The 16,428-nt window shown below is 39.4% G+C and overlaps 1 protein-coding gene across 2 annotated transcripts in view; it reads left to right on the forward strand.

Annotated features, from left to right (window-relative positions):
- Window positions 1–16,428, forward strand: part of ANAPC10 (anaphase promoting complex subunit 10) — a 309,570-nt gene that overhangs the window by 196,249 nt on the left and 96,893 nt on the right. The window contains exon 5 of one of the 2 annotated variants that reach the window (XR_008296099.1): window positions 2,478–2,594. Coding sequence is in view for 1 of the 2 variants with exons in the window: in XM_053216914.1 (XP_053072889.1) it covers window positions 2,478–2,519 (42 nt within the window). In the remaining variant the exon portion in view is untranslated. Of the gene's footprint in view, window positions 1–2,477; window positions 2,676–16,428 lie in introns of those variants that run through there. The other variant, XM_053216914.1, reaches the window with a different exon arrangement.

The following is a 16,428-nucleotide window of genomic DNA, read 5'->3' on the forward strand; positions in this document are numbered from 1 at the left end:
CTCCCCAAGATCACAACCTGGTCAACAAAGGAGCTGCTGCTCCTCTGTGATCAGGAAGCTGCTGGTTCCAAAACCAGATTGCTGCTATCAGGGTCAGTAAGTTGTCACAGGAGGTAACTGTCATAATCAGAAAGCTGCTGCTGTTACTACTGGGTTCAGATCAATGCCATGCCTGTGATGATCCACATCACCAAAACAGATAACTTGCTCTGGCTCTTGACACCTACAAAGCTCATGACTAGCCACTGGGACTCGGCCAACACATAGTCCGTGATCACGCTTCTCAGTAGAGAGGAGAGACACAGCAGAAATGCGGGCTGTGCCTCACTTCTCCCTCCCAAATCTAGAGTTCATCTGATTGGCAGAATAGAAATCACTTCCCGAACCTAGTTGTAGAGGAGAAGGGGAATTGTTTTTATCTGTCTAGTGTCTGCATGTGTGAATCTCAATCTGCAATATACTACATTGCACCTCTGGTTATTCAACACACAAAAATGCCCTTCTTCCTTGACTTAGATTTCCAAACAACAGAAAACAAAAGCTTAACTCATTTTTTCTATCACTCATACAAATAAAACTCACTCATCTTCCCCTAATGGGGGAAAACTAAAGTCCCATCAATCTTTGCATGTAATTCTGGGAATTATTCATTCCTTCTTTATTTCAGTTACAATTCTATCTTGACATCCAGTGACATATAAACTAAGTTGTCAGAACTTTGAATTTTTATGAGGTTTATCTTCTATGTACATCTTATCTTCTAGCATACATCTGTCTTACGAAGATATTCAGGGTAACTGTCATCCCTTGTTCATCAGGTCTTATCAGTCTGATGTCATCCATGTAATCACCAGCATGACCTCCTGGGGAAAGTAAGATGATAAAGGATTCTGTGACTAGACCTGGAGAGTTAATTAGCCTTGAGGCAAGATGGTAATGGTACATGCCTATCCCTGCCATGTGCAATTGAAGGGCTTCTGTTGTTTTCTGTTTACTGGGATAGGGATAAAGAGTTGCTAGATCTATAGCTGCTAATCAGGTGTTTATCAGAGTCATTTCTAAATTAAGCTTGCCTTATGAACTGAATGTAACCCGCCAATATTTATATGTTGAAACACTAACCCCCGATGTGATGGTATTAAGAAGTGGGTCTTTGGGGAGTTAATTAGGTTTAGATGAGGTCGTGAAGGTAGAGCCCCATAATGGGATCAGTGCCCTTGTAAGAAGGGGAGGAGACTAGAGGTCTCTCCCCTAATGTGAGGATCCAGCAACAAGGCAGCCCTCGATAAACCAGGAAGAGGGCTCTCACCAGACCCTGAATCCATGGTCACCTTGATCTTGGAATTCCCAACCTCCAGAACTGTGAGAAATAAATGTCTATTGTTAAGCCATCCAGTCTATAGTATTTTGATATGGCAGCTCAAGCAGACTAAGCCAGTTTTGGATAATCCACTATTATTTTTTTAAGAATGTCTTTTGCACAACCTAAATAAGAGAGTTAAAGGGGGATGTGATAAGAATCACCATTCTTATATCTTTCAAATCTTTGATGGTAGCATTAATTTCTGTGATCCCTCTTACAGATTTGGTATTATCTTTTGTTTCCTATTGTGGAAAGGAGCAGTAATTCCAGAAGCTTCGCTTGACTTTCCTACATATATAATACATCACACAGGCCAGGAAGCTATTGTGAGAGTTCTTCTAGTTGTCATTTTATTCTTTCTCTTTTTCTTTTTAAGTTTTATTTATTTAAGTAATCTCTACACCCAAAGTGGGGCTTGAACTCACAACTCTAAGATCAAGAGTCATATGCTCTTCTGACTGAGCCAGCCAGGCACCCAGTATTGTCATTTTTTTTAAGTCTGCCTACAGGAATAGGAAAATAACTATAGGATGTCTTCAAGAACATGCTGGGACCATTGTGAGATGGACTTGAATCAAAATTCCATTTATCACTTGACGCTAATAAGTCCCCTTCTTAATAGTTGACCACAGTGGCAGTATAGGGCCCCAGAAAATAGCATTTACACAGAGCCAGCATGCAATAATTCCTTAAGATATGAGTAGTTCCCTTTTTTCCAGGGTACAATTATCCCAGTAAATGTCAACAGAAAGGCTAGGTTCAATATTTATAGGATGGACTTGGGGCACCGTCTTGGATTTCTTCCTTAGGTATTCCTGGTTTCTTCAGTCATGGGGTTCTTGTGCTTAGATCTGGGAACTGGGTTAGAAACATTGATTTTCTATAATTTTCACTTAGGTGAAGCCTCCATTTATCAGCCAAAAAAGTTTTTTTGTTTTGGTTTTTGTTTTCGTGGGAGATACATAGAATAGATAAAACCATTCTGACTGTCACTGGAGCCTTGCTTTCTATTGAATAGATCTATTCTTTAATCTCAGATCATTACTTACTGCCACATGGTTTCTGCTACTCTGAGATGGCCTTATCCTTATTTAACTCGCGATTCTATTTCTAGGGAAACATCTACTACCTTGATCTCTCGTCTGCAAAAGAATGACACTACAGTGATCTTCAATGTTTTGGTAAAGAGAGGGTCCTCTGAATCCTTTCAAGGCTCACAGCTAATGTGTGGGTAAGTTAGTCATGCATGTTAAATTTTCCCCAACTTTCCTTTCTCCAAAGTCTCTGCCTTGTATCAAGGAATTCTTAGTGCCTAACTTTAGTTAGGCTACCAATACTTTAGTTAAGGCTATCACTGAGTTCAGGTTCAGTTAAATAATTGAGCAAACACTTTAGGTTACTCCCAACTGTGAACTGGAATACTGAATCCAGATTCTCTAGTAAATACATCCCTGTTGATAAATTTAGCTTGAATGATCATTCTCAGAATTCATTCCCACAATTCTCTAGACTTTTATTAATACAATTTAACAAAATCTCGACACTATTTTGTTATCTAAGGTTTCTCTTCCTTAGTCATACTTTGTACATACATAGGATGTGACTCTTTGACTGGAGTGAATAAGGACTAGAAGGGTGGACCATAAGAAGAATTAGCATTTCTTGCAAGGTAATTATGGTAGATGCAGTCACATTTGGTCTTTTGCATGGCAGATTTATCTGACAGAGGCGGGGCGGGGGGGGGGGGTGGGTAACTTGCTAGACTGGAAAGTTCAGTGGGGCTTGTATGTTCAGATACTCAGACATCTAAATCCATTCAAATGTTCCATTCCAATTCACCGTGTACCACTGTTTCCTAATTAATGTGTTTTTATATAAGAGGCCGAATGAGGCTGAATTTAACCTAAGTTGTATTTTAGCAACCCGTCTCATCTGATTTTTAGTTACATCTGTCCTGCAGGTACAAGAGGTAAGGCGTTCATTTAAGGCAGTTGTTCTCAAACTGGTTCCTGGACCAAAAGTATTATCATCACTTTAAAACTTGTCAAAAACGGGCATCCTCGGGCTCTGCCTTAAATCAACTGAATCAGAAACTCTAAGGGTTTGGGATCCAGCAGTCTGTACTTCAACAAGCCTTTCAGGGATGCTTATCCATGTCGCAGTTGGAGAACCATTTTTTTTAGGGCCCTTGTAAGAGTTCTCTGATCCTTGGTGCACTGAGTTAAGAATTTAAAATATGGAGCTTGTCCTTCTCCTCCTCCGCTTCCTCCTTAACTCTTGAATGCAGTTAGAATTAGTCAACCCACCCCACATTTTGTTTATTCCTCATTCTCACCTAAGGGGCTGTGCAGCAGCCACCTGTCCTGCCAAGCCTTCCCTTTAATAGGTATTTCATTCTTGGCAAGCCTAATTTATCATCTATTGCCAAGGGGATTATCAGAGCTTTCAAAGCCATGCAGGTGAGATAACCAACTCCAGCAGTCCATTTCTTAGAAATTCTGTTGCGTGCTGCCATACCTGATACTAATTACCTAATCTTTCAGAATTCTATTACAGAGGACAGAATCCACTGTAACTAATTTAAGCAACTGATTTATTACTGACAGAGAAGAATCTAGTTGTTTGGGGGACATGAGTTTCATACAAAACTTGGCAGCTTTTTTATGACAAAAAAAATACAGCATCACAAATACAAGATTTGGTATGAAATTCAAAATTTATTCATAATGAGAAAAGAAATTGCAACAAATTATGAATTGTAAAATTGTAAAAGCTGACATTTACCACAAAGATCACAAAATCCAGTAAAGTAGTATAATATTTTTATCAATCAAATACTTAATGTATTTTTTCTACATTTTTTTGCCTTATACATGCTTTGATTGCCTCTTTATTTAATAATAATTTTGTAGTGTCATTTTTATATAGAGAATAAGAAGATAACTTTGTCCTTCCTTTGTTGTAACTGTAATTTTGTTTTATTATCGATAATTTAGAAAATTTCTTTCATTGGGGTGCCTGGGTGGCTCAGTCAGTTAAGTGTCCGACTTCAGCTCAGGTCATGATCTCACGGTTCGTGGGTTTGAGCCCTGTGTTGGGCTCTGTGCTGACAGTTTAAAGCCTAGAGCCTGTTTCAGATTCTGTGTCACCCTCTCTCTCTGCCCCTCCCCCACTCACACTCTGACTCTTTCTCTCAAAAATAAATAAACATTAAAATTTTTTTGAAAAAGAAAATTTCTTTCATCCTTACAACTCATTATTGATAATGCCATATGTTTTTAGAATTATTGTCACAACTGGGAAAACCACTGTCAAATCTCTTTCCTGTATAAACTATAGTATTTGGAAGTCTGCTACAAATTAGCTTCTGGCTCTGTCGGTTTTAAACTTACTCCTTTGCTACTCACTCTTATTATGGTGATAATAAGATCAGTAGGACACTTCCAGACCTCAGTATGATCTCCGGATCTGTCCCCTCCTGTTACAAAGGTATGTCTTTTAACCCAATCTAAATATATGCCCACCTCAATTTCTTCTTAATTGGATCTCAAAAATGCCTAAGGCCATTCCATCAGCTCTAGAAACAAATGTAACTGAGGGGAAGTTTGAGAGGGAAGAGATAATAGCCTTAATTTAGAGTAGTTAAAGTATCTTACTTTTGCAATTTTTATAAAAACACCTACCAGCCAAGGGTCCCTGTGCAGTGAGGATCTCTAAAGCTTAAGCTTCGCGGTAAATCCATCTCTAATGATAGGGTAATGAATGACATTATTAGTAAGATGAACAGACTCTTGGTTGAGCTTTCGGGTATGACGTCCAAAGTCTCACTACAGAACAGATTACTGAGGCCAGCTCTTTTATGATCAGGAAGCTGCCAGCCATAGAACCAAACCACCCACTACCTTGAGCAAGAAACTGCCACAAACAGGAAACTATCGTGTCATCAGGAATCCCTTGCTGCCAGTTCCAGACCCACAGCAGGTCTGTAATGATTCACACTGACAGAATGGATGCACTGTGCCCTGTCTCTGAAACCTCACAAAACGATTATACACTAGGACCCCTGCCATCTCTGTCTATAAAAATCCAATACCTCTATGACCATGCGAGTGAACAGCAGCAGCATAAATGACAGGCATTTAGTGTCTATCTCACTTCCATGCTGGAAACCATTCATGACTGCCTTTGACTAGCCAAACCTAAATCATATGTGGATCTCTTGCTATAAGGAAGGCTGATAAATGTAGCTTCTAGCTAGATACTGATTTACAGAAGGAGACACAAAAAGGAACATTGGGTAGATATTGCTCACTGGTGTACTGAATGAAAAACAAGACATGTAATAATAGCTAACATTTATTGAATACTTACAATGTTCTCATCCAAAAAAAAAAAAAAAAGGTGGAGGAAAAAAACCAAACAACTCTGTTTGTCAAAAGGAGAATGGATACGGGCTCCTGGGTTGTTCAGTCAGTTGGGCGACCGACTTCGGCTCAGGTCATAATCTCGAGGTTGGTGAGTTCTAGCCCCGCATCGGGCTCTGTCCTGACAGCTCAGAGCCTGAAGCCTGCTTCAGATTCTGTGACTCCCTCTCTCTCTCTCTGCCTCTCCCCTGCTCATGCTGTCTCTCTCTCTCTCTCGAAAATAAATAAACAGTTTAAGAAAAATGGATAAATAAATTGATTATTCATATAATAAAATGCTATTCAAAGTTAAAATGAATGAAGCTACAGGATTCAATAGGAATATCTCCTACAAGTATAATGTTGAGTTTATTTTATTTTTTTAAAGTTTTTGTTTATTTATTTTGAGAGGTGGGGGGGAGGGTCAGAGAGAATAGGAGAGAGAGAATCCCAGGCAGGCTCCGTGCTGTCCTCACAGATGCCTATGTGGCGCTTGAACCCACCAACCATGAGATCATGACCTGAGCCAAAGTTGGACACTTAACTGACTGGGGCACCCAGGCGCCCTATAATGTTGAGTTTATAAGAAGCAAGTTACAGAATGATTCATGAGAATGATAGTGTTCATGTAAAGTCCAAAGCACAGGAAACCTATACAGATAGATATATATGTAATAAAAGTATCAAAACAGGAGGGGCCCCTAAGTGGCTCAATGGGTTAAGCATCCAACTCAGGTCATGGTCTCACTGTTCGTGGGCCCAAGTCCTGGGTCAGGGAGGCTGCTTGCAATCCTATCTTCCTGACTATCTCTCTGTCCCTCCTCCACTCTCTCTCTCTCAAAATAAATAAAGTTTAAAATATATATATATATATATATATATATATATATATATATATATATATAGGAATAATCACCAAATTTGGGCTGGTGGCTTGGGAATGATACATGGAAGTAGTAATTACTAGAGTTACGGGATTGTGTCCAGGTTCGTTGCTGCACAGTTCAATGCCAGGGGACACGCTTCACTTAGAGTACAATGTGTCCACCTCCGTGGGAATCATTCATATTTCACTCTAGGAAGAACAGTGTCTTCTGCATAACAGTTGCTGGGCATGCCAGCCTCCAGTGTACTGGGAATGCTTTATGGTTTTTAAGTTTGGTGAGATGGGTATACTAGTATTCATTTTAATATCCTCTATAAATTTGTATTTATAAGAAAGTTCTTTAAGAAAATATTCTATGAATTATAATACAAAGTTCTAATTCTGTCTATGAAATGCTGTGTAACCTGATCTGGGAAAAATCATTTTTCAGACCTATGAATTCAGTAGTTAAGCTCCACTTTGCAGTTCTTGTTCTCAGGATTTTTTACTGGAAGGCTAGACACATACCATTTTTTCAGTGGTAGTCCTCATTTTAGCAGTTCTTTGGCACTGATGGGCCAAAAGAGGCTAAGAGAGCTAACAATAAGTATGTGATAAGTGATCCAGCTTCTAATGAAAATTTTTAAGAACTGACTCATGGCACATTTACTAAACACTTTGAGGTCATTGATTTTCATTGGCATTGCTGCTTGGACTCAGGATTCTGATAATTGAAAAATAATTTTTTAGTTGAATTTTTGTTCGTATTTTGCACCTTCACCTAAAATACAATGATAATCATTACTGACATTTATTGAGTACTTACTATGTACTAGGCACAGTTCTAAGTGCTTTATATAGACACTTAATCATTTAAAACCGACGCCTATTTTAGGAGATAGGTACGATTACTATCTTCATTTTACAGATGAAGAAGTTGAGTAATAAAGATGGAAGAATGTATCTTAGGTCACATGGCCAAAAAAGTGATAGAGCCGAATCCAGATATAGCTGATCCAAAAGCTTGTAATGTCCTATCTCTAAGACACACTTCCCTAAGTTCTTTCTGACAGCTCCTCACTCAGATGGTGCACTTCCCCCTAACCTCACCTTCCAGATTAATTCCCCTTAAATATTTAATATCATAGAAGATATAATTCACATCCAACGAAGAAAGAAGTCATTCTGGAATATCAAGTTGAAGATTTGTCAGTAGATGGAAAGAGAAAATTCTAATGTTATTCTGGAATTCAATAAAATTTATACACACTCACACATGTATTAAATTCTCTTTCAAATGAGGATTTCTGAGTATTAATTTCATATTCACATAGTCTGGTGAACATAGCCTCTTACAAATTTCAAGCCTATCTCTCATTGTGTTTTGCGGTTTGTATAGCTGATTATTTGACTACTTCTGAAATTATTCCCCAAAGCTACATCGAAGAGCCCACCTCAAACATTACCATCTAGTACACTGATCAGAGAGTAAAACTTCTGGCAAGTAGCAAAGGGTGTTCGTGGAAATATTATGTTTTCAAAAAACAAACAAATATAAGCAGTGAGACCTAGGGTCCTAGGTCAAAGCTTTGAGGTATTTTGTGCATCATTTTCTTGGGTGTGGGTCAAATACATTCTATTTTAATCACGCATTTTAGAGACATTAAAAATGATTTCTCTGAATGCTGACAGGAGAGGAAAACTCACAGAGGTCCTTTACACTCAACCTTGGCCGAGCTGCAGTAGCTGGGGGGAGGTGAGAGGTTGCTGTGGCAATGACCTGTATTACATAATGCCTCCCGTCTGTCCACAGATGTGTGAGTTTGCTCACATGTTTTATTAGATTTTTATTACACTTTTATACAACTCCAGCCCATCTGCATTTGCCAGCCGGGCTGCAGTTTCTAAAATACCTAATCCATTAGTTATTCCATATATGCAGATATATATTGACTATGTTCTCTGACCAAGTCTCTAGTGCCATTTGGGCAATACCCACACGTTGTATGGATATAATACAAAGGATTTGTAGGGTAGGCATTGCAGGCCTTTTGATGATGACGACGACGATGATGATGATGATAGTGAGGACAACGGTGATGTCTGTCTGGATCAGCTCAGTGCCAAAGGCTTTAAATGAGAGTGAGTGTTCTGTGGTAACTTTAATCCTATTCCAGTCCACTCATGATTGGATCTACAAAGAGGGGAGACAGAGAACACAACAACAACAGCAGCAATAACAACAAAACAAAGAGTTCACACTAAATTTTAATAGACAGGGTGGCAGAATTGAAGCGTTCTGATGAGAACCTCTTTTGGGCTGCAGACTGCTGACTTCTCCTTGTATGCTCACATGGTGGAAAGCAGGGAGAGGAATGAATCTCTCATGACTCTTAAAAGGGTGCTAATTGCATTCACAGGGACTTAGCCTTCATGACCTCATCTAACCCTAACCGCCCCCCCCCCCAAGGCCCCACCTCCTAATACCACAACATTGGGAAATAGAGTTTCAATGTGAATTGGGGAGGGAGGGGGGACACAAACATTCAGTCCATAGCAAACTCTATATACATTTTTTTTTACTCATAAAATTGTTTTAAGCATATTTGTTCTTTGCAACCCCATCAATAATTTGGCCTTGAGAGAACTGGAACAAGAGTTATGACACCAATGATAATAGCACCTTTGTCAATTTGTGATGTCACTACCACTTACAGTTTGGCAAGCCTGGTATTAAAGCGAGACCATTTGTCCTCTACATGAGAAGAGCACTGTGTCTATCTTGCTCACACCCCAGCTCCCAGCATGATGCTGAGTATGTGGTAGGCCTTTAATAAATGTGTCCTGAGTAGATGATGGGACAGATATAGATTTTAATTGGGTGTGTCTTTTCCAGCTGGCTCGTAGTTACTGCGTGCTTGCCGACTGAATAGATTTCTAGTCTACTGTCAACTTTAAATTTTGTGGTAGAATTTTAGTTAGTCATAACCATCATTTGTCATGAAAATGCAATCTTGGAACTTCTCTGAGAGCCTGAGAAAGCTTCATATTGTATAAGAGATTCTATGCTGGGTAATAGTGGCTTTTCTTAGGCTGGATTATTCATATGGTTAGTTGGAAAGATCTGCATACTAAAGCAGGATGATTTTTATCTCTTGATTTCAGGACAGGATTTGTAGGAGACTGATTTTTTTGTTGTTGTTGGTGGTGGTGGTGGTTTTTACTTAAACTCAGAAAGCTTTTGGGCTTTTAATATCCATTTATGGCAGCTCTCTTTCAATAGATGGAGTGTCTCTTCTTTCATAGTCACAGAAGGAATTGTTTCATTCAGATGCCATTTGTGAATATAATACATTTCCAGGTTGTTTGTCCCATTTAAAAATGTGTTTCACATATATTGGAAAGTAAGAAATAATGTCCTCTCTTTTATATTTTGGCATGTGCAAAACTTATCTTGGTGTTTTTTCAGTTTTGTTTAAAAGGAAAACAACAACATCGAAGACATCATGAAATAGCATTCATTTGGTGTGCGGGTCCCTGGCTTTCTAGTTCTGACTCCATGCTTCTCTGTGCCAAATTCAGTCAGAAGGGGAGAAATAGTTTGCAGGTGTCACGGAATTCCAGTGTTTCACTTGCACTGGGTAACCCTGGGGAGGGTTCCATATATGTAGCCAATGTTGATTTGTCTAAAGAAAGCATCCTTGAGTCTCAGGCTGAAAATAAGGTTTTTGGTTGTATGAGAGGATGAGCCCAGCAGTTGGTAGCCCAGCAGGAGATTCTTCCCTGAGAAATTGTGATTATTTTCACATGCAAGGAGAGAGACACATGAATATCATTTTCAAACCTCTATCGGACTAAACACGCCAACCAGAAATACATCTACCTACATCATTTTCAAAGAAATCCAGTGGGGGCTTTGACAGCATGTGAGCTATTTCCATTGACCTTCTTTCACTGAATGTTTCTCACACTTATTTGCTCTCTATTTTCATGTTTATAAAACGTGTTCCCAAGCCCTTTAGGATAAAATCAACAATAGTGCCCAGGGCTCCAGCTAGAGATTCCCAGTGGGAGGGTCTGAACCTTTTGTTCCGGGGGATCTAATAGAGTGCGAAGCTGACACAGAAATGGGAGGACCATTCAGCGAAAATTAAAGTCTTTGTCCCTTCATTAGTTGAACTTGAACTTCACATTTCTGAAGTTCTACTAGGTTACTTTCCTCTAAAATTCTGATTTAATCAAGGTGAACAGGGAAGCTCATTAAAATCTTTCTCTTTTAAAGAGATTGCAGAAAAAATCCCATTTGTCTGGTATAGCTAACATTCCTGATTTTTTAATGAAATTTTTGAGTTGATTTGAATCTCAAGTGTACATTATTCTTAATCATTAAAGAAGGTTACTGTTTTTTTGTTTTTTTTTTTTTAATTCTGTGAGAGGCTTCATTTTATTTATCAGTTTACTGACTTTCTCAGCCTTGTTGGGAAAGGTGGAAGGTCAACAGCTGGGCCTTTATGTGATTAATGAGCTAATGTGATTAAATAAAATTTATTTTCATTACCTTTCATTTGGGGAAAACATGAAGGTGGGAGGAAATTTTGACAGTAAGTTTTATTATTGATCTCTTGAGTTTCATGTCAGACTTGCTGCATCTTATTTCTAAAATGAGCTTGTTTCTTGCTTCAGTTGACAGAAAAAGGTGAGAATTATTAAAATGCAGTGATCAAGGGTATGTAGATAGGTGTCTTGGGCATTTCTGTGACCTGATCATACAACTCTTTTGTGTTTCCAAAATGCAACAAAAACTTATTGTCAAAGCCAGTGAAACTCTGAGATTCTAATAAAACAGATTCTAACCATGACATAGTATCTTTTTCTTTTCATTGAGAATGGAAATTTCTCTTCTTTCTCCCTCTTTTACTGCTCCAGTCATCAAAACATGATCTCAGTCCTTCCCTATGCAAAGTGAAGAATGCTATCTTTTGATGTTTTATTATATTTTTTACATAACACAGAACTCCCTATATTATTTGTCTCTGAATGTGCAATATCTTGCTGCACACGGGCAGGAAGTAATAAAGACTTCATAAGACCCTCCGATTTTAAGTGAATTAGACATGTAATAGGCTGTTACTGTTTTATTACTCTGATCATAGCAGGTGTTTAACGTAATGGTGGTGAATAGGGGAGTGAACTATGAACATGCCATTGGGTAAATTGACATCAAATTCAGATTTTATTTATTTTTTATTTTTTTAATGTTTATTCATTTATTAATTAATTTTTTAATGTTTATTTATTTTTGAGAGAGAGAGACAGAGTATGAGCAGAGAAGAGGCAGAGAGAGAGGGAGACCCAGAATCTGAAGCAGGCTGCAGGCTCCGAGCTGTCAGCACAGAGCCCAACACAGGGCTCAAACCCACAAACCACAAGATCATGACCTGAGCCAAAGTCAGATGCTCAACCTACTGAGCTATCCAGGTGTGCCCAAATTCAGATTTTATTTTATTTATTAAAAAAAAAATTTTTTTTAACGTTTATTTATTTTTGAGACAGAGAGAGACAGAGCATGAACGGGGGAGGGTCAGAGAGAGAGGGAGACACAGAATCGGAAGCAGACTCCAGGCTCTGAGCCATCAGCCCAGAGCCCGATGCGGGGCTCGAACTCACGGACCGCGAGATCCTGACCTGAGCTGAAGTCGGACGCTTAACCTACTGAGCCACCCAGGCGCCCCCAAATTCAGATTTTAAAAAGTGAATTTATATACACTGACTTATCTTAAGCCAAAAAGAAAACAAAAAACAAAACAAAACAAAAAAACCGCCAAACCAACAAACAAAAAGCTTCAGAAAATGTTTGGGGGAATACCTTTATCTGCCCATGGCAGACTCCTGTGGGAATAAAAAGGGGGGTAAAGCATAAGGTCTGGCTCAAAGAATCTACTTATAATGGAGAAGAGATATTGAGTTATAAGCAGCTGTAGCAGGAGGCAAATTCTTCCATTTCTTATGCCTCTACTCTGATTCTACCCAGAGACCCCCAAATTCAGATGCCTACAAGGAGCATGCAGGTAAAAAAGATTAGTGAAACCAGTGAAAGCGGTAGCTAATTGAAGGACATTGTAAAGGTAGCCATTGCTTTTCAGTTCCCTCTAATTATTGCCAAATGAAAGCATGAGACCAGTGTTGTAATATCTTCTAATTTTTCAAAAGAAGCTGGAAATTGATTTTTTTAGGTTTATTTATTTTTGAGAAAGAGACAGAATGCCAGCGGGAGAGGGGCAGGGACAGAAGAAGACACAGAATCCGAAGTAGGCTCCAGTCTCTGAGCTGTCAGCACAGAGCCTGACATGGGGTTCCAACTCGAAGAACAGTGAGATCATGACCCGAGCTGGAGTTGGAGGCCCAACCGACTAAGCCACCCAGGCGCGCCGGAAATGGATTTTTTTGGATGAAATTTCCCAATTTTTAGGTATTGTCAGATAACACTTTTTAAAAACATTGTGTAGGGCAAACAAAGCTCATTTGTTGGCTCAGTCCAAAGCAGGCTGCCATTTGTGACTCTGCCTTTCTCCCTGTCTTCTGGTTGACTTCATCCATTCCCATGGGGTTTATGCCTATCACTTCAAATTAGATATGTTTTGATAGCCATTGGTGCTTGCTGGTCCCACTTGGGTAACTTTTGAGGACATTTCTTGGTCTCTCCACCATTGTCCTTCCTGCCCTGAGGAGGTGTTGGTTCAAGTAGCATTGATCATTGTTGAGGCTGGTCTGCAAGAAGTGTGTACAGGATGTCGAAGGCATGGAACAGAGACCTCGCCTGCATTTGCAGTCCCAGTGAGAGAACACTGACCTCAAGCCCAGCTTGGTCTCATGGGGCTTGGCTGGGAAGGACACCACTCTTGCACCAGGTACTGAGAAAAAGCTTGTGATTCTTTTTTTTTTTTTTTTTTTTGAGAGAGAGGGCACAAATGAGTGAGGGCAGAGAGAGAGAAAGAGAGAGAGAGAGAGAAAGGGAGAGAGAAGTGGGGCTCACCTGAAGGAAGTGGAACTCGTGCTCACCCAAAGCAGGGCTTGAGCTCACCTGAAGCGGGATTCATGCTTTCCCTAACTGGGGTTCACCCAAAGTGGGGCTTGGGCTCACCTGATGCGGGACTTGAACTCATGAGCTGTTAGATCATGACGTGAGCTAAAGTCATATGCTTAACCAACTGAGTCACCCGGCTGCCTCAAGGCTTGTGATTCTTTAAGCATCCCCTGACCAAGGTATGTATTTCTAAGATGGACCCCAGTATTCTCATGGTTAGAACATATACATAACCTTTAATTTTCTCCTCTATGCTAAATTTCCCTCAAGTAGACTCCTCAAATTCTGTAACTCAGAAGTTATAGTTAATAATCCCAAATCTTCAGCTTTCACCATTTTTGTAAGCTGTATACCTGGTGCACACATCTTTCATTGAGCATGTCCAAATTAGGGTTTTTAAAATCTCTCTCCAACACACTCCTTTGGTGTTCTCTCTTCAGTGAATGTTACTGCCATCTCCATTCATGCAGTTAAGAAGTGTCTTCCTGTATTGTTTTCTCAACTCTGTACCTAATCAATTAGTAGGTCCTGGTGATTTTACCTTCTACCCTCTCCTTTACATCCTACATCATGGCCCAAATTCAGATACCCATCATTTCCTGCCTGTAAGATTGCCAGCTTGCACTAGATTTTTTTCTCCAAGCAAGCCATTCTCTTCTCTGCCACCAAAGACTTCTTCTAAGATGCAGTTCTTTCATTAATATTATTCTTTTAATTTTTTTAGCATTTATTCATTTTTGAGAGACAGAGAGAGACAGAGTGTGAGTGGGGGAGGGACAGAGAGAGAGGGAGACACAGAATCTGAAGCAGGGTCCACGCTCTGAGCTGCCAGCACAGAGCCCGATGTGGGGCTCAAACTCACGGACCCACGAGATCAAGATGAGCTGAAGGTGGACACTTAACCAACTGAGCCACCCAGGCGCCCCTAAGATGCAGCTCTTATTATGTTTTTCCTTTGCTCGAAACCTTTAGGGGTAGATCCTTACAGTTATAAAATTCAAATTTCCTAGCTTGGAATACAAGCCCTTACCATCTTGACTTTAGTTTTCTCCAGTTTTATCTTCCACACCTTGACCTTAACTATGTATCTCACCCTGCAGCTGCACCTATTTGCTTTTCTTTAAATAAATCAGCATTTTTAACATTTCTATGTTGTTGTACCTGCCATTCCACAGCCTGAAAGGCTCTTTCTGTGTGTGGGGCTCCTTCTCACACTGGGAAAGAATAATTTCTTTGAGAAAGCCTCTGAATTCCTCAGGAGACTTAAAAGTTTCCTTCTCTATTGCCATACTGCCTGGCACATGCTTCCATTATTGGCTCTGATGCATTATAATTTTTTTTAATAAATGAGTCAATATCTTTCATGATTGTACTGGGTTAACTTCTTGGGAGGGACCAGCTCCTTGGAGAAACTGATGAAAACTATGAGCTTCACTTCTCCCACAGGAAAAACCCTTGAGGATACATGCCAAATATCACATGTAATTTCAGAAAAGTCAAGATCTCTTTTAAGTTCCTCAGTGGGCTCCAAATTAAAAAAAATCTTGTCCAAGAAGATAAGTCTTTGAAGGGCAGAAATGACCATTTCCCATCTTTTCATTATAGCTAATAGGTAGTTGTGTTGTTACCTATTACCACAATACAACTGCCTAACAAACGACCCCAAAACTTAGTTACTTAAAGCAATAGCTATTCACTAGCTCCTCGCTGTGTGAGTTGGCACTTAGTGTGTTTTCAGTTGGGTGTCTCTTCTGCTCTTAGCTCAGTCTGCACAGGCACATGTGGTCAGCCACGTGTAGTTCAGGTGGCTCTGCTTCATCATCTGGAGCACCTCAGCTGTCTTCCATGTGGTCTGTCATCTAGCCTGGCCTTCTCCTGTGGGGTCGTCAGGGTCCCAAGTGACGTAGTACAGGTAGGCAAGACTTGCTAAGGACTAGGCCTAGAACCTCTGCACTATCATCTCCGCTACATTTTATTGGCCAAAGAAAGTCCCAAAGCCAGTCCACGTTCAAGAGGTGGAAAAACAGACTCTCCTCCCTGGTGAAGTGAACTGCAAAGCCACACTGCAAAGAGCAGATAGGCATAGGAAACAGGGCCATTTTTTGTAATCCATCTACCATAATAATACAGTAGTATTCTCAAAAAGTTGTTGAATAAAATTTGTTAGAAATGGACCCCAAAGTACAGAGAAAACAGATAAGATGAAAAGAAGTGAGGAAAGGCATTCTAAATAATGAGAATGATATAACTTTTATGAAACCTTCCCTCTGTGGTAGGTTTATGTGAAGGGAGAAGTCAGATAAAAAGAAAATAATGTAGTGTTTATTTATGTCATTGTTTACTTAGTCCCAGTATATTCCAAAACAGACTTGAGAAAACTTACTTATGAAAGCAGAATATATTAAATATTATAAGGGAAAATCTACATGTATAGTGTTATTTCAATATTAAAGTGTTATTGTTGACTGTAGATACATACTTTGAATTCTTTCATGGACAGCATTTAATACAAAGAAGAAAAGAGCTACATAGTATTCCTATGAGTAAATGAATTGATCTCTGTACTCTGAGGAGAACAATACCTAAATCATTCTTATGGATGAATTTATCTTGTATTTCCTTGCCTTTACTATAAAGAAAGGGCTTTCTTACCTGTAATCTTGGTCTTCTGTATCAGTTTTAGACCATTTGCTTTTTCTTTCTTTATTTTCTT

The sequence above is a fragment of the Acinonyx jubatus genome, chromosome B1, assembly GCF_027475565.1.
Source record: "Acinonyx jubatus isolate Ajub_Pintada_27869175 chromosome B1, VMU_Ajub_asm_v1.0, whole genome shotgun sequence".
NCBI classification, from domain to species: Eukaryota; Metazoa; Chordata; class Mammalia; order Carnivora; family Felidae; genus Acinonyx; species Acinonyx jubatus.